Source organism: Muntiacus reevesi, chromosome 9, assembly GCF_963930625.1.
Source record: "Muntiacus reevesi chromosome 9, mMunRee1.1, whole genome shotgun sequence".
Taxonomy (NCBI): Eukaryota; Metazoa; Chordata; class Mammalia; order Artiodactyla; family Cervidae; genus Muntiacus; species Muntiacus reevesi.
This window is the reverse complement of record NC_089257.1, coordinates 42,519,589-42,542,052: the sequence shown is the minus strand read 5'-3', so window position 1 is coordinate 42,542,052 and position 22,464 is coordinate 42,519,589. Positions and strand designations below refer to the sequence as shown.

The 22,464-nt window shown below is 39.4% G+C and overlaps 2 protein-coding genes across 2 annotated transcripts; one reads left to right on the top strand and one right to left on the bottom strand.

The window, feature by feature from the left end:
* Positions 1-11,483: 11,483 nt before the first annotated feature.
* LOC136175987 (olfactory receptor 51Q1-like) lies at positions 11,484-12,380 on the bottom strand. Its single transcript, XM_065946158.1, has one exon. It carries the CDS (start codon positions 12,378-12,380, stop codon positions 11,484-11,486), a length of 897 nt encoding a protein of 298 aa, XP_065802230.1.
* A 6,867-nt stretch (positions 12,381-19,247) lies between these two features.
* LOC136174754 (olfactory receptor 51I2-like) lies at positions 19,248-20,192 on the top strand. The gene has a single exon (XM_065944951.1). The coding sequence runs from the start codon at positions 19,248-19,250 to the stop codon at positions 20,190-20,192; it is 945 nt and encodes a 314-aa protein (XP_065801023.1).
* The last annotated feature ends 2,272 nt before the right edge of the window (positions 20,193-22,464 follow it).

Below are 22,464 nucleotides of genomic sequence, written 5' to 3'. Positions count from 1 at the left end.
TCCCTTAGGGGAAATGGAGTAGCATTCATGGTCAAAAAAAGAGTCTGAAATACAGTACTTGGATGCAATCTCAAAAATGACAGAATGATCTCTGTTCATTTCCAAGCCAAACCATTCAATATCACTGTAATCCAAGCCTATGCCCCAACCAGTAATGCTGAAGATCCTGAAGTTGAACAGTTCTATGAAGACCTACAAGACCTTTTAGAAGTAACACCCCAAAAAGACGTCCTTTTCATTATAGGGAACTGGAATGCAAAAGTAGGAAGTCAAGAAACACCTGGAGTAACAGGCAAATCTGGCCTTGGAGTACAGAATGAAGCAGGGCAAAAGCCAATAGAGTTCTGCTAAGAGAACACACTGGTCATAGCAAACACCCTCTTCCAACAACACAAGAGAAGACTTTACACATGGACATCACCTGATGGTCAACACCGATCAGATTGATTATATTCTTTGCAGCCAAAAATGGAGAAGCTCTATAGAGTCAGCAAAAACAAGACCGGGAGCTGACTGTGGCTCAGATCATGAACTCCTTATTGCCAAATTCAGACTTGAATTGAAGAAAGTAAGGGAAAACACTAGACAATTCAAGAATGATCTAAATAAATTCTTTTATGACTATACAGTGGAACTGAGAAATAGATTTAAGGGACTAGATCTGATAGACAGAGTACCTGATGAACTATGGACGGAAGTTCGGAAGTTCGTGACATTGTACAGGAGACAGGGATCAAGACCATCTCCATGGAAAAGAAATGCAAAAAGGCAAAATAATTGTCTGAGGAAGTCTTACAAACAGTTGTGAAAAGAAGAGAAGTGAAAAGCAAAGGAGAAAAAGAAAGGTATTTCCATTTGAATGCAGAGTTCCAAAGAATAGCAAGGAGAGATAAGAAAGCTTTCCTCAGTGATCAGTGCAAAGAAATAGAGGCAAACAACAGAATGGGAAAGATTAGAGATCTCTTCAAGAAAATTAGAGATACCAAGGGAACATTTCATGCAAAGATGGGTTCGATAGAGGACAGAAATGGTATGGACCTAACAGAAGCAGAAGATATTAAGGAGAGGTGGCAAGAATACACAGAAGGACTGTACAAAAAAGATCTTTATGAGCCAGATAACCATGATGGTGTGGTCACTCATCTAGAGCCAGACATCCTGGAATGTGAAATCAGGTGGGCCTTAGAAAGCAACACTATGAACAAAGTTAGTGGAGGTGATGGAATTCCAGTTGAGCTATTTCAAATCCTGAAAGATGATGCTGTGAAAGTGTTGCACTCAATATACCAGCAAAGTTGGAGAACTCAGCAGTGACCACAACACTGGAAAAGGTCAGTTTTAATTCCAATCCAAGAAAGGCAATCCCAAAGAATGCTCAAACCTCCACACAGTTGCACTCATCTTTCGTACTTAAAAGTAATGCTCAAAATTCTCCAAGCCAGGCTTCAGCAATACGTGAACCATGAACTTCCAGATGTTCAAGCTGGTTTTACAAAAGCAGAGGAACCAGAGATCAAATTGCCAACATCTGCTGGATTGTCGAAAGAATAAGAGAGTTCCAGAAAAACGTCTATTTCTGCTTTATTGACTATGCTAAAGCCTTTGACTCTGTGGATCACAATAAATTGTGGAAAATTCTGAAAGAGATGGAAATACCAAACCACCTGACCTACATCTTGAGAAACCTATATGCAGGTCAGGAAGCAACAGTTAGAACTAGATATGGAACATGAGACTGGTTCCAAAGAGGAAAAGGTGTAGGTCAAGGCTGTATATTGTCACCCTGGTTATTTAACTTATATGCAGAGTACATCATGAGAAACGCTGGGCTGGAGGAAGCACAAGCTGAAATCAAGATTGCCAGGAGAAATATCAATAACCTCAGATATGCAGTTAACACCACCCTTGTGGCAGAAAGTGAAGAGGAACTGAAGAGCCTCTTGATGAAAGTGAAAGAGGAGAGTGAAAAAGTTGGCTTAAAGCTTAACATTCAGAAAACTAAGATCATGGCATCTGGTCCCATCACTTCATGGGAAATAGATGGGGAAACAGTGGAAGGAGTGTCAGATTTTATTTTTGGGGGGCTCCAAAATCACTGCAGATGTTGATTGCAGCCATGAAACTAAAAGACACTTGCTCCTTGGAAGGAAAATTATGACCAACCTAGATAGCATATTAAAAAGCAGAGACATTATGTTGACAACAAAGGTTCGTCTAGTCAAGGCTATGGTTTTTCCAGTAGTCATGCATGGATATGAAAGTTGGACTGTGAAGAAAGCTGAGCACCGAAAAAAAAAATTTTTTTTTAAATTTTCAGTGGGTTTTGTCATACATTGATATGAATCAGCCATAGAGTTACACGAATTCCCCATCCTGGTCCCCCATCCCACCTCCCTCTCCACTCGATTCCTCTGGGACTTCCCAGCCCACCAGGCCCGAGCACTTGACTCATGCATCCCACCTGGGCTGGTGGTATGTTTCACCACAGATAATATACATGCTGTTCTTTCGAAACATCCCACCCTCATCTTCTCCCACAGAGTTCAAAAGTCTGTTCTGTGCTTCTGCGTCTCTTCTTCTGCCCTGCATATAGGGCCATCGTTACCATATTTCTAAATTCTGTGTATATGTGTTAGTATACTGTAATGTTCTTTATCTTTTGCCTTACTTCACTCTGTATAATGGGCTCCAGTTTCATCCATCTCATTAGAATTGATTCAAATGAATTCTTTTTTAATGGCTGAGTAATATTCCATGGTGTATATGTACCACAGCTTCCTTATCCATTCATCTGTTGATAGGCATCTAGGCTGCTTCCATGTCCTGGCTATTATAAACAGTGCTGCGATGAACATTAGGGTGCACGTGTCCCTTTCAGATCTGGATTGCTCAGTGTGTATGCCCAGAAGTGGTATTGCTGGGTCATATGGCAATTCTATTTCCTGTTTTTTAAGAAATCTCCACACTGTTTTCCACAGTGGCTGTACTAGTTTGCATTCCCACAAACAATGTAAGAGGGTTCCCTGGTATTGCTGGGTCATATGGCAGTTCTATTTCCTGTTTTTTAAGAAATCTCCACACTTTTTCCACAGTGGCTGTACTAGTTTGCATTCCCACAAACAGTGTAAGAGGGTTCCCTTTTCTCCACACCCTCTCCAGCATTTGTTGCTTGTAGACTTTTGGATAGCAGCCATCCTGACTGACGTGTAATGGTACCTCATTGTGGTTTTGATTTGCATTTTTCTGATAATGAGTGATGTCGAGCATCTTTTCATGTGTTTGTTAGCCATCTGTATGTCTTCTTTGGAGAAATGTCTGTTTAGTTCTTTGGCCCATTTTTTGATTGGGTCATTCATTTTTCTGGAATTGAGCTTCAGGAGTTGCTTGTATATTTTTGAGATTAATCCTTTGTCTGTTTCCTCATTTGTTATTATTTTCTCCCAATCTGAGGGCTGTTTTTTCACCTTACTTATAGTTTCCTTTGTTGTACAAAAGCTTTTAATTTTCATTAGGTCCCATTTGTTTATTTTTGCTTTTATTTCCAATACTCTGGGAGGTGGGTCATCGAAGATCTTGCTGTGATTTATGTCAGAGAGTGTTTTGCCTATGTTCTCCTCTAGGAGTTTTACAGTTTCTGGTCTTACGTTTAGATCTTTAATCCATTTTGAGTTTATTTTTGTGTATGGTGTTAGAAAGTGTTCTAGTTTCATTCTTTTACAAGTGGTTGACCAGTTTTCCCAGTACCACCTGTTAAAGAGGTTGTCTTTTTTCCATTGTATATCCTTGCCTCCTTTGTCGAAGATAAGGTGTCGAGAGTTTTGTGGATTTATCTCTGGGCTTTCTATTCTGTTCCATTGATCTATATTTCTGTCTTTGTGCCAGTACCATACTGTCTTGATGACTGTGGCTTTGTAGTAGTGTCTGAAGTCAGGCAGGTTGATTCCTCCAGTTCCACTCTACTTTCTCAAGATTCCTTTGGCTTTTCAAGGTTTTTTGTATTTCCATACAAATTGTGGAATTATTTGTTCTAGTTCTGTGAAAAATACCGTTGGTAGCTTGATAGGGATTGCATTGAATCTATAGATTGCTTTGGGTAGAATAGCCATTTTGACAATATTGATTCTTCCAATCCATGAACATGGTATATTTCTCCATCTGTTTGTGTCCTCTTTGATTTCTTTCATCAGTGTTTTATAGTTTTCTGTGAATAGGTCTTTTGTTTCTTTAGGTAGATATACTCCTAAGTATTTTATTCTTTTTGTTGCAATGGTGAATGGTATTGTTTCCTTAATTTCTCTTTCTGTTTTTTCATTGTTAGTATATAGGAATGCAAGGGATTTCTGTGTGTTAATTTTATATCCTGCAACTTTACCATATTCATTGATTAGCTCTAGTAATTTTCTGGAAGAGTCCTTAGGTTTTTCTATGTACAGGATCATGTCATCTGCAAACAGCGAGAGTTTCACTTCTTCTTTTCCTATGTGGATTCCTTTTACGTCTTTTTCTGCTCTGATTGCTGTGACCAAAACTTCCAACACTATGTTGAATAGTAGTGGTGAGAGTGGCATCCTTGTCTTGTTCCTGATTTCAGAAGAAATGCTTTCAATTTTTCACCATTGAGGGTAATGCTTGCTGTGGGTTTGTCATATATAGCTTTTATTATGTTGAGACATGTTCCTTCTATTCCTGCTTTCTGGAGAGTTTTAATCATAAATGAGTGTTGAATTTTGTCAAAGGCTTTCTCTGCATCTATTGAGGTAATCATATGGTTTTTATCTTCCAACTTGTTAATGTGGTGTATTGCGTTGATTGATTTGTGGATATTAAAGAATCCTTGCATTTCTGGGATAAAGCCCACTTGGTCATGGTGTATGATTTTTTTAATATGTTGTTGGATTCTGTTTGCTAGAATTTTATTAAGGATTTTTGCATCTATGTTCATCAGTGATATTGGCCTGTAGTTTTCCTTTTTTGTGGCATCTTTGTCTGGTTTTAGAATTAGGGTGATGGTGGCCTCATAGAATGAGTTTCGAAGTTTACCTTCATCTGCAATTTTCTGGAAGAGTTTGAGTAAGATAGGTGTTAGCTCTTCTCTAAATTGTTGGTAGAATTCAGCTGTGAAGCCATCTGGTCCAGGACTTTTGTTTGCCAGAAGATTTTTGATTACAGTTTTGATTTCCTTGCTTGTGATGGTTCTGTTAAGATCTTCTATTTCTTCCTGGTTCAGTTTTGGAAAGTTATACTTTTCTAAGAATTTGTCCATTTCATCCAAGTTGTCCATTTTATTGGCATAGAGCTGCTGGTAGTAGTCTCGTATGATCCTTTGGATTTCAGTGTTGTCTGTTGTGATCTCACCCTTTTCATTTCTTATTTTGTTAATTTGGTTCTTCTCTCTTTGTTTCTTAATGAGTCTTGCTAATGGTTTGTCAATTTTGTTTATTTTTTCAAAAAACCAGCTTTTAACTTTGTTGATTTTTGCTATGGTCTGTTTAGTTTCTTTCGCATTTATTTCTGCCCTAATTTTTAAGATTTCTTTCCTTCTGCTAACCCTGGGGTTCTTCATTTCTTCCTTCTCTAATTGCTTTAGGTGTAGAGTTAGGTTATTTATTTGGCTTTTTTCTTGTTTCTTGATGTAAGCCTGTAATGCTATGAACCTTCCCCTTAGCACTGCTTTTACAGTGTCCCATAGGTTTTGGGTTGTTGTGTTTTCATTTCCATTCATTTCTATACATATTTTGATTTCTTTTTTGATTTCTTTTATGATTTGTTGGTTATTCAGAAGCGTGTTATTTAGCCTCCATATGTTGGAATTATTAACAATTTTTTTCCTGTAATTGAGATCTAATCTTACTGCACTGTGGTCAGAAAAGATGACTGGAATAATTTCAATTTTTTTGAATTTTCCAAGACGATATTTATGGCCCAGGATGTGATCTCTTCTGGAGAAGGTTCCATGTGCGCTTGAGAAAAAGGTGAAGTTGATTGTTTTGGGGTGAAATGTCCTATAGATATCAATTAGGTCTAGCTGGTCCATTGTATCATTTAAAGTTTGTGTTTCCTGATTGATTTTCTGTTTAGTTGATCTATCCATAGTTGTGAGTGGGGTATTAAGGTCTCCCACTATTATTGTGTTACTATTAATTTCCTCTTTCATACTCATTAGCGTTTGCCATACATATTGCAGTACTCCTATGTTGGGTGCATATATATTTATAATTGTTATATCTTCTTCTTGGATTGATCATTTGATCATTATGTAGTGTTCTTCTTTGTCTCTTTTCACATCCTTTATTTGAAAGTCTATTTTATCTGATATGAGTATTGCGACTCCTGCTTTCTTTTGGTCTCCATTTGTGTGAAATTTTTTTCCAGTCCTTCACTTTTAGTCTGTATGTGTCTCTGGTTTTGAGGTGGGTCTCTTGTAGACAGCATATATAGGGGTCTTGTTTTTGTATCCATTCAGCCAATCTTTGTCTTTTGGTTGGGGCATTCAACCCATTTACGTTTAAGGTAATTATTGATAGGTGAGTACCAAAAAATTGATGCTTTTGAACTGTGGTGGTAGAGAAGACTATTGAGAGTCCCTTGGACTGCAAGGAGATCCAACCAGTCCATCCTAAAGGAGATCAGTCCTGGGTGTTCATTGGAAGGACTGATGCTGAAGCTGAAACTCCAATACTTTGGCCACCTCATGCGAAGAGTTGACTCATTGGAAAAGCCCCTGATGCTGGGAGGGATTGGGAGTAGAAGGAGAAGGGGACAACTGAGGATGAGATGGTTGGGTGGCATCACCAACTCGATGGACATGAGTTTGAATAAACTCCGGGAGTTGGTGATCGACAGGGAGGCCTGGCATGCTGCGATTCATGGGGTCGCAAAGAGTCAGACAGGACTGAGAGACTGAGCTGACTGATTTATATATTTACTGAAAATAGTCAAGCCATGACAAAAACCTTGCTTCTAAGATGAGAGGCAAAAGAAATACAAATATAAAATAAGTTACAAAAATCCATAATCATAATAACACAATGACAGAATATGCTCATATTGTCATAAACATTCTTTAAAATATTTGAATATTTTATAAATATATTCAGAAGGATTATACAAGTATTCAAATTTGCTTAGCATTGCTTGTAAGACAAATTAGATTAGTTTGGCATTTTTACAAAAAAGTTTAAATCTCTTGTTTTTCTGATATTATTTCAGCATGGAAAATAGTGCTAGAATAACTTTAATTTATACAAATTTTCAGTTAAGTCTCTCACTGGAAATCTAACAAATTTTAGCTTCAATATTTCCTGTACAGATTTTGCCAGATAAATTAAAATTATTTCCAAAATGTTGAACTTTATGTGATATATACAATTGTTGCTACTAGCTTGTCATTTCTTCTTGGTCCTCCCAGTTAAGAGAGCAAGAAAATATATGTCTGTATACTGCCCTGTTTGTATACAAATATCTATAAATATGTTTTATTTAATCATCTGTATCTACATTAAGTGAAACATGACTTCATACTGATATCTCCAACTTCAGTCCATGGATCATTCACGTTCCCCCCCTTGCTTTTCCATAACATCGCAGCCAAGTAGGGAGAAACTTGGTTCCCAGGTGGCACTACTGATAAAGAATCCAACTGCAGGAGACATAAAACATGTGGGTTCAATCCCTGGGTGCAACATTTGTTATATTTTATTTTGCCTTTAGTACAGATCCCACCCATTTCCAAAGATCAGCACCATTTCCCTCCATCTTCTCCAGTGCAGTTGCTTCATATATTTGTAATAGAACTGCATTTTGTCATATTTTGTCTTTTATCTTGAGTAATTTTTAAAAATTATATAGAATAATTATATATAAATTATATATATTAAAGATCACTCTGTGGTTCTGTAAATTTCTATGAGTTTTAGCAAATGCCTAATGTCATGTGTGTACCATCACAGCATTACAGAGTGATTCTACACTCTAAAAAACCCTCTGTGCTTCACTAATTTAATATGCCACTCGCTTAAATTCTTAGGTACCACCAATAAGTTTAATCTCTATGAAGTTTTGACTTTTTCTGAGTTTTGTCTGTATGAAATAATAATTGTTTCAAAGACCTGTTAGACTTCCTTCCTTCATTTAGCAAAGAACATTTAGGATTCATCCATGTCTTTATGTATCTTGATTAGAGGCTTCCCTTGTGGCTCAAATGGTAAAGAATATACCTGCAATGTGAGAGACCTGGTTTTGATCTTTAGGGTCAGGAAGAGCCCCTGGAGAAGGAAATGGCAACCCACTCCAGTATCCTTGCCCAGAGAATTCCTTGGACTGAGGAGCTTGGCAGGTGACAGTCCATGGGTCTTGATGGCCCATTCTTTTTAAATTTCTGAATAATATTCCATTGTATGAATGCACCACACTCTGTTTATATATTTGCTTAGTGGAAGACATCTTGGTTACTTAAAGTTGTCTGTCTCTTCTTTTTATGCTCATTATTTACAAAAGAAAGGAACTTAGGAGGCTGGATGGAGTTGAGTTCTTCCATAGCAGCTTGGGCTTCCAAGATAGCTTGGGCTATCTTCCACTTGAAGAATCCATTTAATATCATCAAAAAATTGATAGTCAATCCTGTGTCCTCTTATGTGTCAAATTTAAAATATTTACAAATGGTCAGTAACACCACCTACTTAATTTTATGAAATGCAAAATATTTTCATAATAAAATGTGACTAGTATAGTTATTTACATTCTAGGCACTGGATAACTTAATGCAGAGATTTACCAATAAAATGTTTTCAAAAATCAAATCTATTTTGAAACCTAGACATATCATGCCATTTCTTACATTATAAAGTCCACACAAATATCCACGTGTGCACACACACGCACACAGAAATAATTAATGGCTTTGTCTAGTGAGAAGAAATAGAAAAGGTTGAAGAACAAAGATTAAGAGCAGACTACTTGATTTAATGTCTTCATTTGATTTCTGGTGAAATTTTGGCTGTTCTAGACTTCAGGATCTGTGAGAATAAAAAGCTTCAGTTGATAGATAGCTCTCATCAAGAGATCATTTATAAGACAGAGATAATTCTCAGCAGCTGGTATAAAGATGTTATGCAGAGGCTTGGCTGATGCTTTCTGTCAAACATGCTTTGTCTTTAATTGCTTAACCCGCAATTTGCAATCATTCATTGGTCTTTGACTCCTGGAAAAGGAAATATCAACCCAATTCAGTATTCTTGTCTGGGAAATACCATGGACAGAGAAGCCTGGAAGGCTACACTTTATGATGCCTCAAGTGTAGGAAACTACTTATTGACTAAACTACCACCGCTAGTAATTGAACAACTTATTTTGCCCCCAAATCCCCCTTCATGTTTCCTCTAGTCCCTTTACAACATAAATATTATTATTTTATCTCCTATAGCTGACTTTATTTCACAGTTTCAGATACAGTCCATAGGTGTTTGGTTGTATTAGTTTGCTAGGACGGCCACAAAATGGGTGGCCAGAAATTTACTTCCTTCAAATTATGGAGGCCTCTACCAATTTCTCATGTTTCTGGTTTCTTCGGGGCCCCTTCCCTGGCTTGCAGGTGGTTGTCTTTTCCCTGTGTCATCATTCTGGCCTTCTTTCTGTGCCTGGGTCCTAATAGTCTCTTCATATAGAGACTAGAGTCACATGGGTTTAGAGTCCACCCTAAGGACCTCATTTTAACTCAATTATGTCTATAAAGACCCTACCTCCAAATGCAGTCACATGCTAAGATACCGGGGTTAAATTTAAATTTAAAAATAGGAATGTGTGGGAAATTCAGCCCAAGTCACTGGTAGATCTAATTGTCCTGAAGCTAATTTTGTTCTGTCACCTCTACTTTCAGAAACCCCTTTTTGTCCAAGGATGTGTTTAGATAGCAATTGGGAGCATCTGGGTAAGTGGATGATTACCACTCAGCCACCCTACTTCCTGTTCCCACAATGGCTGCAAACATAAACGTTCCTATCCATAATCTGGAGTGTAAATTGTGGAATGGAGGAGAACATAATTCACATAAACCAAGCACCTGTGAAGCCTATTAGTAATGCAAGACTGTATCTTTTACATGAACTTCCCAGGTGATGCCAGTAGTAAAGAACCCACCTGCTAATGCAGGAGACATAAGAGACGTGGGTTTGAGCCCTGGGTCAGGAAGATGCCATGGAGGAGGGCATGGAAACCCATTCCAATATTGTTGCTTGGAGAATCACATAAACAGAGGAGTCTGGCAGGACCACCAAAGAAATCCCATGGCTGCCATTCAAAATGATATTTATGAGAGAGGTTACCTGGTTTCCATAAAATAATTTTTTCTGATCATTAAAGCCACATCTATTTTGTTTGTTTGTTTTGGCTGTGCAGAGTCGTCACTGCATCACACAGGCTTCTCTAGTTGTGATACAAGGGCTTAGTTGCCCTGCAGCTGGTGGTATGTTTGTTCCCTGACCAGGGATTGAATCTGTGTCCCCCGTATTAGAAGGCAGATTCTATACCAGGGACCACCAGGGAAGTCCAAAAGTCACATCCTTTCTATCATAACATTTTCAAGTGCAAAGTACAGAATGACTTAGAGAAACTGCCTCTAAGAATTTAAACCACATTAAGAACATTAAGGTAAAAAAAAAAAAAAAATAGCCTATCATTGTGAGAAAAATGAATTTATATTCCCACAAATGTCACCTACAGACATACTTGAAGTTTTAATCCTAAATACTAAGGCCCTCTAGCAATGCAGGAGTGTTAGTCCAATGGTGGGGGCTCTAACTATACCCACCTCCATCTATAGGCTCTTTGCTCATTGTGTGTGTGCTTAAATCATGCTGAGTGTAGATTCGATTATTTCAGTTGAATAGCTGAGAAATATCTTAATCAATATTCATATAGCCTGGATCAATATCCAAATAACTTGATCAATATCCATCTTTGCTCAACTATTTACTATTTTTTGGCAAGAGAAACTCAGAGCACACCTATCCATTATATGAACCAGAAACGTGGAGTTTACCTGGAGGAAGTGGAGCTGCCTAGGAGAATGTGTGGTGGGGGTAACACAAAGGTTTTCATTCACATTTACTTAACCAAGCCCACTGGAGAGAAGAAATATTCAGAAAGGAAAAAAAAATTTAAACAGCCCTTTACTCAGTCAGTGACGCTTATTTCATTGGCAGATAAATGTGCTACAATCAGATCAAATTGAATCCACAACTATTTGGATAGAATGTTTGCTGATAGTTTCTCCCAGAACAAAAATCTGATTAAACCCAAGATCATTTCATATTCCCTTAAAGGTATCATGAGATTTTTTTTACACTCTCCATTCAAAAATTTGACTATACTCTCCCTGTAGACCTATGTCTGCAATTTCTGTGTAATTAAGTGCATTCATTCCTTCACCTTAAATGCATGCTTCTTTGAGAAATGAGGTGAAAAACTCCCTGGCAGATCCGCTTAACTTAGTTATCCTTAACACTGTAAAGGATAGGGTTCATCACTGGAGGCACCAACAGATAAATATTGGCCATGATAACATGCACCAGAGGAGAGGCATGCTTTGCAAATCGATGAATCATAGATACCCCAACCATGGACACATACAGGACCAGAAGAGCCAGCATGTGGCACAGACAGATATTGAGGGCCCACAGTCTCTCAGTCCATGAGGCTGTGCCCAAGATACTTTTCAGGATGAGTGTGTCGGAGAGCACGATGAGCAGAGGGTCCATCACAATAATGAGCAAAACCACAGCAAAAGCATACCAGTTGTTGACTCGGATGTCAGCACAGACCAGGCGAATCATATCCTGGTGGAGGCAGTAGGAGTGAGAGAGAAGGTGGGAATGGCAGAAGGGCAGGCAACTGAGTAGGAAAAGGGAGGGAAGAGCAGCCAGAACACAGCGGCAAAGGATGGATAGTCCCATCCTGCCAACGACACTGTTGGTGAGGATGGTAGCATAATGAACAGGGCAGTAGATGGCCACATAGTGGTCAAAGGACATGGCCAGTAGGATTGAAGATTCCATAATGGAGAATGCATGGAGGAAGAGGAACTGGGCAAAACAGCCCTCAAAGCTGAACTTCTGAATGTTAAACCAGAGCATGCCTGTGGGCAGGGTGCTGAGGGTGAGACCCAGGTCAGTGAGGGCCAGCGTGGAGAGGAACAGGTACATGGGCTGGACGAGGGATGGCTCTGTACGGATGGCAGTGAGAATGGCAGTGTTTCCCATGATGGAGACAGTGTAAAGACAGCGAAAGGGGATGGAGATCCAGATGTGGTAGACCTCCTCAAATACAGGGATGCCTGTGACAGTGAAGTAGAAGGGGTCTTGGATGGTGTTCATCACCTCAGACATGATAGACGAATGTAGTTTCATGTTGAAGCTCTTCACTCAGAGAGAACCAGAAACATTAAAAATAATCTTTGTCTTTACCTCATTTGATCTAAACTCTATCGGAATAAAGATACAGAGCTGTTGAGTGTTACTGAGGAAGTTTAGGAAGACAGTTGTTGCTCTTCCTGGCCTGTCTCTGCAGGGACTGTTTCCACACAATTCGTATTCTCCTGATAAGTCTATTCACATTAACTCATGAACAAATCTTTAAGGTTTTTTTTTTTTTTTCCTGCCTGTAGTTTTCAATTTCGATTTTCTTCTTAGTGCCCTGGAATCTTCCTTTTATCCAAACCACATCACTAATATTATTCTCATAAAGACTAAAGATGAACCCTTAACTGTGAAAGACCTAGCACTCAGCTTTTTTACCCAGCACCTCCTTTTGAAATTTTCTTTGAGTGTTATAAGACATCTCACTTGTTTCACTTATTTGAAAGTCATCACCAACTCTTCCTCTATTTCTTCTTCATTTCGTCATGCAGTAACATCATTTTTCATCTTGATCAGGTCTTATTTCTAATCTGTCTTCTTATTCTCATTAGTTCATATCATCTGACAATACTGACTCCATGTGTGCAATATTAGAAGAGAACTGGAAGCCAAGGTTGCTTTGAAGAGAGCTTTGGGCTTCTTCACTGCTGCTGCTTAGTCACTCAGTCACGTCCAACTCTGTGACCTCATGGACTGTAGCCCAGCAGGCTCCTCTGTCCATGGGATTCTCCAAGAATACTGGGGTGGGTGGCCATTTCCTTCTGCAGGGGATCTTCCTGACTCAGTGATCAAACCCAAGTCTCCCACATTGCAGGCAGATTCTTTATCGTTTGAGCTACCAGAGGAAGCCCCTGGGCTTCTTTAGCCTCTACCTATTATTTAACTTCCACTGCTCATGGAGTTTGATTGGTTCAATATTCCATTCTTTTAAAGCTATAAGATGAATTATACCTAGTCTCTAACCAAGATTATGGTCACCATCTTTTATGAGCTGGAAGTGGGTCCGGGGTCCATCTCGTCTATGTGTCTGCTTGAGCCACTGGAAGCAAATGCCAGAATATTTACTTTATGGAGCAGAAAGAGAAGACATTTTCTCCTTTGGTGCTGGTTCTTGGAGAGCCTTCTGGACCCACAAGATTGGAAGAGTATAGGGCATAAGAAGTATTACTGTATTGGATCTGGGTCCTGTGGAGGGTTATTTGACCTTTGGCCTTTTTGAATATATAGCTACACAATTCTACACCCACTCTTCTCCAGTGTTTCCTTTTAAGGTCTTATACCTGTGTTCATGCTTTTACACCTGACATGTTTTGACATCCTTTGACATTCCTCCTACTGCATTTACTTTAAAAATATTTGCCCATTCTTTGAAAATCAGGAGAGTTATTACATGCACCTAGAAATCTCTTCTGATTGCCCTAGAATATTGCAGATTCCCTTCCTTTGTTCTTCCCTAAAATCTCCTTGCATCTATTATTATTGCTTTCACTGAGATATTTTAAATGTTTCCTTAGGAGTCTCCTAGACCTGACTATGAATTATCAAATTGATAATTCATAATTATCAAATTAATAATTCATCTGTACATTCCCAGGAGTAAATTTGTGTCTAATGCTAAATGAATGACTTGATTTATAGTTACTTTTGTTAACATGCACCTACTGTAGACCTGTAGGGTAGGGATTGTGACATTGTCATAAATAAAATGAAGTATCATTTTTTTTTCATTTCAGAAAATAAAAAAATAAAAACACACACATTGCAAAATGAACAATAGAGAATTCATGTAAATCCCTGCCTGTTGATTAGGGCGTGGTTGGTTCCTGACATTTTTCCATGACTATCAGTGTGACTATGGGAAAATCTAGGGATATATTAGGTGATGCACTAAATCCCTTGATCTGGCTTATGTATGAGTGGGATTGTTGAGAAGCTATTGCATTTTTCCATGGGTTTAGTTTCAGATCAGTATTAAGTATATGAGAAGTTCTTTCTAATCCCAAGCCCTTACACCCTCCCTGATCTGGTTCAAGTATGCATTTCTTGCTGCTAATCACTATCCCTTCTAGGTATATGTGTCAGTGTCTTAGCAGAACTGAGCTATTTAAGGTATTCAATAACTTATTGTTTGGTAAACTTAGGTTAATACCCACTCCCAGTGATTTTACTTTCAGGACATAATTTTGAGTTTCTTTTTATATTATATTTTATTTTTAAGCTTTTTATTTTGTGTTTGGCTAAAGCCAATTAACAAACAATGTTGTGATAGTTTCAGGCAGACAGTGAGGGACTCAGCCAGACATATACATGTATCCATTTTCCCCCAAACTCCCCTCCAGTCCAGCCTGCCACATAACATTGACCAGAGTTCCAAGTACTGTACAATAGGCCCATGTTGGTTATCCATTTTAAATATAGTGGTGTATACATGCCCATCCCAATTCCCTAATTATCCCTTTCCCCCTGGAAACTGTAAGCTTGTTCTGTAAGTCTGTCTCTTTCTATTTTGTAAGTTCATGTGCATCACTTCTTTGTAGATTCCACATACAAGGAATGTCATACAATATTTCTCCTTCACTATCTGACATACTTCACTCAGTATGACACACTATAGGTCAATCCGTGTTGCTGCAAAGGGCATAGGTTGTTATTTTTTATGGCTGAGTAATATTCCACGGAATATATGTGCCATATTTTCTTTAAAATATTTAGGATGTAAATAACCACATGTTGCTCAGTCACCTAGTCATGTCCTACTCTTTGACCCCATGGATTGTAGCACACCAGGCGTCTTTGCCCCTCACCATCGCCCGAAGTTTGCCTAACTTCATGTCCATTTTATTGGTGATACCAACCAGACATCTCAACCTCTGATATCCTTTTCTTCTATCCTCTGTCTTTCCCAGCATCAGGGGCTTTTCCAGTGAGTCAGCTGTTTGTATCAGGTGACCAAAATACTGGAGTTTCAGTATTTTGGTCACCATCTATTAAGTGTTATATGGCAGCCAATAGGTTAAATGTGTTTGCCTGTTGTCTATTGCTTAGTCATTCTAATCAGTCTGTGATTGAAGTATAATTATAACCTATTTTACAGGTGAAGAAATAAAGCTGCATATATGTTGGAAACTTTCTCAAGGTAAGTGGACTGAAGCTCAGGTACAGTGAGTTCAAAACCTTAACAGTTACTGCTCATTACTGATGATGTCACCCTAGTAGGTGTCCAATAAATATCTGTGAAGAAGGCAGCTGTATACATTTACACTTTCTTGATCAAGCCAAATCGTTTTTATAATTTGACCTGGAATTATGCGATGTGTGTGGTCAGCCACAGTGAACCAGTGCTTCTTATCATGCTTGGGGTCAATTTCATGGGTAATCCCCCGGGTAATCCCGGAGAGAATTTCACAAGATCTAATAAATCCAACTGCCTAACTTACATGGATTTTAAGCACTTTTTACAGAATACAGCATTTCTTGTAGGTATTGATCATAGTTGTAAAGTGAAAAGGCCATAAACTAACCTAGAAGATCTAGTTTTTACATGTCCTTCCACTAACAAGCTGTATAAATTGAGATGCCTATTTTCCTTTCTGGGCACTAATGATCTCTTTTATAAAACGAGCAGCTGGATACAATATCCTCGAATGTCATTTCCAGTTCTGATCATTCCTATTCCTACATACCCATGCAAGCAACAAACTATTAAGTCAGAGAGGAAAGAACACTGCAGATGCTCCATATTCCCAGCAGTCCATGAGCTCCTGAGCTGATAAATACTCAAGGGACTTCCTGGATGCAGCCTTATATTGCTCAGGTCAGGCAGTTGGCAGAGGAGGCAGCGGGAATGGGCAGGGCCCCCACAACTGCTCTTGCTTCCTCCGCCCCCTCCATGGACTCTCTCAGGTAGTAAGGTGGAGTGTCAGACACTCCAGACTCAGGCACTAAGGCACGCTGACTCAGCTTAGAAATCCCGAGTGTTATGACAATCTGAAGACAGAAAGGCTGTTCCTATAGGAGTCAGGTATTATTTTTGCTTTTTTAAAAAATTTTTCTGCATATTTTCACTTTCCTGGTTCTATATTTTCTATTTAGTCCTCTTGTTCTCTGAAATCTTCCAATGCTGTCAGATTCAGACATTCATTTCTCTGCAGGGATACTCCAATGGGCTGTAGTTTGGAGGTAGATGTTCTGCAATAAATAAGCACTCTTATCCATTTCTCAAAACAAACTGGTGGTGGGGAGTGGGGGGGCAGGGGAGGAAATCTATAAAAAGACAATGACTGCTTTGGAAACCACTTGGCAAGATTCTATTTAGTGCTTAAAGAAATCTCCAAGTCAGAGATATTGCATATTTCATACAGAGGCAAACTTAGAAATGTTTAAGAAGAGCTTTCATATAGGAAAAACAAAAGAGATTTTTAGAATGCAGAATGGAGGGGAAAATGCACCCTGAGATAAAAGGATAGAGGAGTCCTAATACAGGTGGAGGAACAAAGGCAGATGAAAGCCTGGAGCTGTGTATAGAGAGCAGGTTTAGACCTCAGAGTTGCAAGTATTTTGGTCCTAAGGCTTTTCACAGTAGTTTACTTTTGGATCTTCATTACCCCATTAGCAAAGTCCTTAGCCCCTCCAATTTACAAACAAAGAGAATCAAAATCCTGTGGGATCAGTGACTTCCTGAGTGATTCTCCTGGTCTCCTGTATTTGGCCTTGCACTGAGCACAGCAGGAACTGAAGCAATGAATGAGTGTTAAGTGTGGATCTCTTGGAGCTGGTGAGTCAGACGGGGAGATAAGTTTCATAATTCAACAGGAACTATCATAACTCCACAATAAGAGGCTCTACTGTAGAACAGGCAGAAAAATAGGCACAAAAGGAGATGCAAATCCACAGCTTCTGAGAGTGGTAAAGAGAGGAGAGCAGTTATCTCCACTGCAGTGACCAGTCAGATTTTCATGGAAGTGGAGGGCATCGTTGATCCTCGGCCCCAGAAGATGGGTTAAATAGATAAGTTCAGATATTCTGGGAAACTCTGGGAGGTGGGGAGCTGTAGTTAATGTTTGAATAATAGGAAAGAATATTGCTATCGAAGAAGGAATTCATAGGGCCTGGACTCCATCTCAGGCCTGTCCGTGCTGATCGTGCTAGGCTGCCTCTCCAATGGACTCTGAACTCTGTGCTTAGCACCTGTGGGAATGACAATGGAAGGATAAGACCCCATCTGGGCAGAGGAATCTTGAAGATCACATCCAAGTCACTCATTGCATAAGAGAAAACAAACACTAATCACCCCTGCCTCTGGACAGTATCTATCAGAATGTAACCACAGGCTTATTAATTATTAGCTGTTTGAACACATAACAGGTGAATGATGGGGTTATTGTGATTGTATTTACCCTTCCTTTGTAAGCCGGAAGGGATTTGGACTGGTGGGTTTGGACACGTATACATGGGGTATAAAAGATTTTCACTGGTCGGGGTCCTTGGCTAAGAGGAGATTCTGCCTTGGGCCCGCCGGTGTAATAAACTGCACTCCACTATCTGCATTGTCCTTCTGAGTGAGTTTGTTTCCCAGAAAGCATGGCTATAACACTACTGTTAATATGGATAACCAGTCTGGGTGTTTGAGGTACAAGTATGAAATTCTGAGAATTGAGACCAAAAATATTGATTTAGAACTGGCCTACAGAAGGTCTTTAACTCGAGACTTGTGAGTTTGCTTTTGACTCTTTGGTGGTGAAGGGGCATTCAAACTTTCTAATCAGAATGGTCCCATTTGCAAACCTTCCTTTTGAAAATATTAGACTTATTCCAGATTAGAGATTGATATAGAGGCAAAAGATTCATTAAGAGGGCATTTTTATGGGCATACAAATGTGATGTCTTTGATACAAAGTATAAGAATATAAGTGGAAGGAATTGCAGAAAAGTGCTGGCAGATGCACTTAGGGTTCAGTATAATATTGACTGCTGTGGTCTAATTTAATGTAGTAGGTAAAGGAAAGACAGAAACAATATAATGTTTAGATTTCTGAGTCTTAGTCTCAGGCACAATTACAGTATTATTCAGAGAAATGGAGAACACAGATAAGAACTAGTTTCATGATATAGAGTACTGATTACTAATCCTGTGGTTTTCAGGAGCTAGATACAATTCAGTTTGAAGGACATTATTAAGAAAAGACTTCCAGTATACTAAGTTATTCTTGCAGAAATCTTAATGCCATAGGATAAATGGATAGAAGGATGAAAAGATATAGTGGGGGCATCTAATGCATCTTGATGAAAGTCTGGAAGGATATGGCTGTGGACAGGTATCTTTCTATTCATCTACATTCTAACTGAAGGAATAGAAGGAAGAACTGGGAGACTAAATATGAGTGAGATACCTGGAGAGTTGTGATAAGCAGCAGATACTCAGTAGAGTGTGAGACTGGAAAGAGAAAAAGCATACAGCTTGATAAGTCATTGGAATGCTCAGAACAGTCCAGGAAGTAGTCATCAAGAGCATAATGTGTTAGGTCTTGAACAAAGTGATGCCTGTAGATTGACAACAAGTTCCTAGCTTTGAATGTAAGGAAGATCATGGTGGAGATAGGCACAGGTACAGAGGAAGGTAATGTGACCTGTTGAGCCAGCTGGATACCCTGAAATCACTTAGACAGTTCCAGAAACCATGGGGAACAAGAGGGGCAAGGAGTGGGTGAGATCAACAACTTGATTAAGCTATAAGGTAAGGGTCTGGATGGCATAAAAGGTCATGTATAAACTGTATGTCTGTCTTCTCTACAGGTGGTGGTCCTACAGTACAAGTCCTACCGTACAAGTCCTCCCAGCATGGGAGGTGTCATCTACAACAGCTCAGTGTTGCCAACTTTCACCCTGACAGGCCTCCCAGGGCTGGAGAACTCACAACACTGGCTGTTCTTGCTCCTCGGTACCCTCTACATTGTCTCCATTGTGGGCAATGCCCTTATCCTTTTCATTGTCAAGGAGGAGCAGAGTTTGCATCAGCCTATGTACTATTTCCTGTCCCTGCTCTCAGTTAATGATGTAGGTGTGTCTTTCTCCACACTGCCCACCGTGCTCGCCACATTTTGCTTCCACTTAAGGAAGATCAGCTTTGATTCCTGCATGGCTCAAATGTTCTTTATCCACTTCTTCTCTTTCATGGAGTCTGGGGTCCTGCTGGTTATGAGTTTTGACCGCTATGTGGCCATCTGTAACCCTCTGCACTACACCACCATGCTCAGAGATTCCCGTGTTGTATGCATGAGCTTGGGGGTAGTCACCCGCAGTTTCTGCGTGGTTTTCCCACTGCCTCTCCTTCTGAAGAGATTGTCCTTCTGCAAAGCGAATGTACTGTCCCATGCCTACTGCCTTCATCCAGATCTCATCCATCTTCCCTGTGGTGACATCACCATCAACAATATTTTTGGTCTCTTCATTGTCATATCTACCTTTGGCCTGGACTCTGCACTCATTCTCTTCTCGTATGTGCTCATCCTGCGCTCTGTATTTGCCATTGCATCTCGGGAGGAACGGTTAAAGACACTCAACACGTGTGTGTCACATCTGTGTACTGTGATCATCTTCTATATTCCCATGGTTGGTGTCTCCATGACTGCCCGCTATGGGAGGCATGTCCCCCGATTTGTGCACACAGTCTTGTCCCTCATTTATCTCTTTGTGCCTCCCATGCTCAACCCTGTCATCTATTCCATCAAAACCAAAGAGATTAGAAGGAGGCTTGGTCGAATGCTAGTGGGAAAAAAGTTTTAAGACAGAAACATGGACAGTCCAAACCTCAAAGAATATTTACTATTACTCCATAATTTGGAGTTTCCATAACCTGTTTTGACAACTTTTTAAACTTTCTTTTCGTATTTCTACCACGAGGTGTGTAATCTGCTTGTATTAGTTAAGACAAGCTGAAAGGTTTGGTGAGGTACACTGGGTTATAAGTTAGAAAAAAAATTGTTCAGTTTTCTTTTTTAATCACGAAATGCACATCCTGAAAATTAGTCCTTCATTTTATCACAATGTGTTTATATTATCCATGGTTAAAGTGAATTATCACAGAAAAAATTATTAATTACAATGGGACCACTGTTATAACAGTTAGTGAGTCTTTTCCCCCATGTTTATGTCAAAGGTAGTTCAATTTTTAATTCTTTGTAGAATCTTCATACTGCTTTCGGTAGCAGTTGCATTATTTTGCAGTTACAACAACACTGTGCAAGGGTCTGACAACCTTGTCACCACCTCTTATCTCTGTTGTCTTTAATAGTGATTGTGCTTTCACATGGGCTTCCCTAGTGGCTCTGCAGTAAGAATCCGCCCATAATGCAGGAACAGCAAGAGATGTTGCTTCAGCTCCTGGGTGGGGAAAATCCCCTGGAGGGGGAAATGGCAACCCTCTCCAGTATTCTTGCCTGGAGAATCCCAAGGACAAAAGAGCCTGGTGGGCTATAGTTCATAGGGCCGCAAAGAGTCAGACACGACTGAAGTGACTGAGCACAGATGCAGACAGGCAGGCACATGCTTTAAACATGCATTTTCCTGGTGGTCAGTGACACTGAGCGTTTTCTTTCCTATACTTTCCTATATGTTGCCCTTTGTATGTTTTCTTTGGAGAAATTTCCATTCAATTCCTCAGTGCATAGTAAAGTGTGACTACCAGCTGTGTTTCTGCTTTTGTTTTTGCTACTGTAGGAGCTCATCACATGTTTGGGAGGTGAACCCCTTATCAGATGCTTACTTAGCAGTAAAATTGAGTGAGTGGACAGAAAAGCACGGGCCTTGGTGGAAAAATATTGGAAGTGCCATCACCCCCCAAACCCCAGTAAATTTGGCTTAATTCTGAATAATCTGGGCACTATAACATGACTTAAACATTAATTTAGAACCTTGTAAAATAGAGATCATACATCCCCAATATTTAAAAAATAATAATAATAATAATGAGAGGAAGAAATGAGACAGAATTAGTGTAGTTTTCCCAAATGCGCTTTCCTTGTGGGTCAGCTGGTAAAGAATCTGCCTGCATGCAGGAGACCTGGGTTCAATCGCTGGGTTGGGAGGATCCCCTGGAGAAGGGAAAGGCTACCCACTCCAGTATTCTATCCTGGAGAATTCCGTGGACTGTATAGTCCATAGGGTCGTAAAGAGTCAGACACAACTGAAGTGACTTTCATTCTCACCTCCCAAATGTTAAAACATGAAGAAAAGAAAAATTACTAATCAAAAAGGGAGATCTGGCTACAACAATAGTTTCTAGAATAGGATAGCATAGAGAAATGTATAAACCACTGTAAAGTGATATTTTAAATAAAGTATTTTATGAAAAGTTTTTAGACCATATTGTCAAGATATTGTGTTGGTAAAATTCTAAGATATAATGTTATTGTTAAACATTCATATATTTCCATCCAAAAAAGAATTTGGAACATGTAAAAAATTATTAATAGTTGTCTCTGGTTAGTGAGCATTGAGAAGATTATCTATTTATCTGTGTTTTCTACTTTGCCATAGAATGTACACAGGTTTTGGTAAAATCAGAGTGAGTGAGGGACTAAGGATAGAGAGAGAGGGAAGGAGGCAAATAAAAATACCCTGAGAGTTTTAGAAGGTGAGCCTTATGAAGGAGAAGTCTGAGTGTTGGTTCCCCTGCAGACATCCTACCAAGGTGCTTGCCACATGCTCCTGTCAAGTGATTAATGGTTCTATCCTGAGAGAGCTATTGCCTTTCAGATGTGACTATGGGCTGTGTCGGGCCCATGTTTCTATCTATGGGGCCTGATTCTGGGCCCCAAGAGACTCATCTTCCCTGGTGCATACTGGAAACACCTCAAACTTTGGCTCCGTTTATCCAAATTCACCAGAAACCTACTCTACAGACAAAGGATAATATAAGGTAATTAGCTTTAAAAAAATGACAGTATATCTATCTGTTGCAGGTCTCATTGTCAGGCCTCATGGCACAGGGTCTCTTTATTCAACTGCACTAACTCCACTAGTTATTCAGAGTAGCCTAAGCACAGCACAGACAATG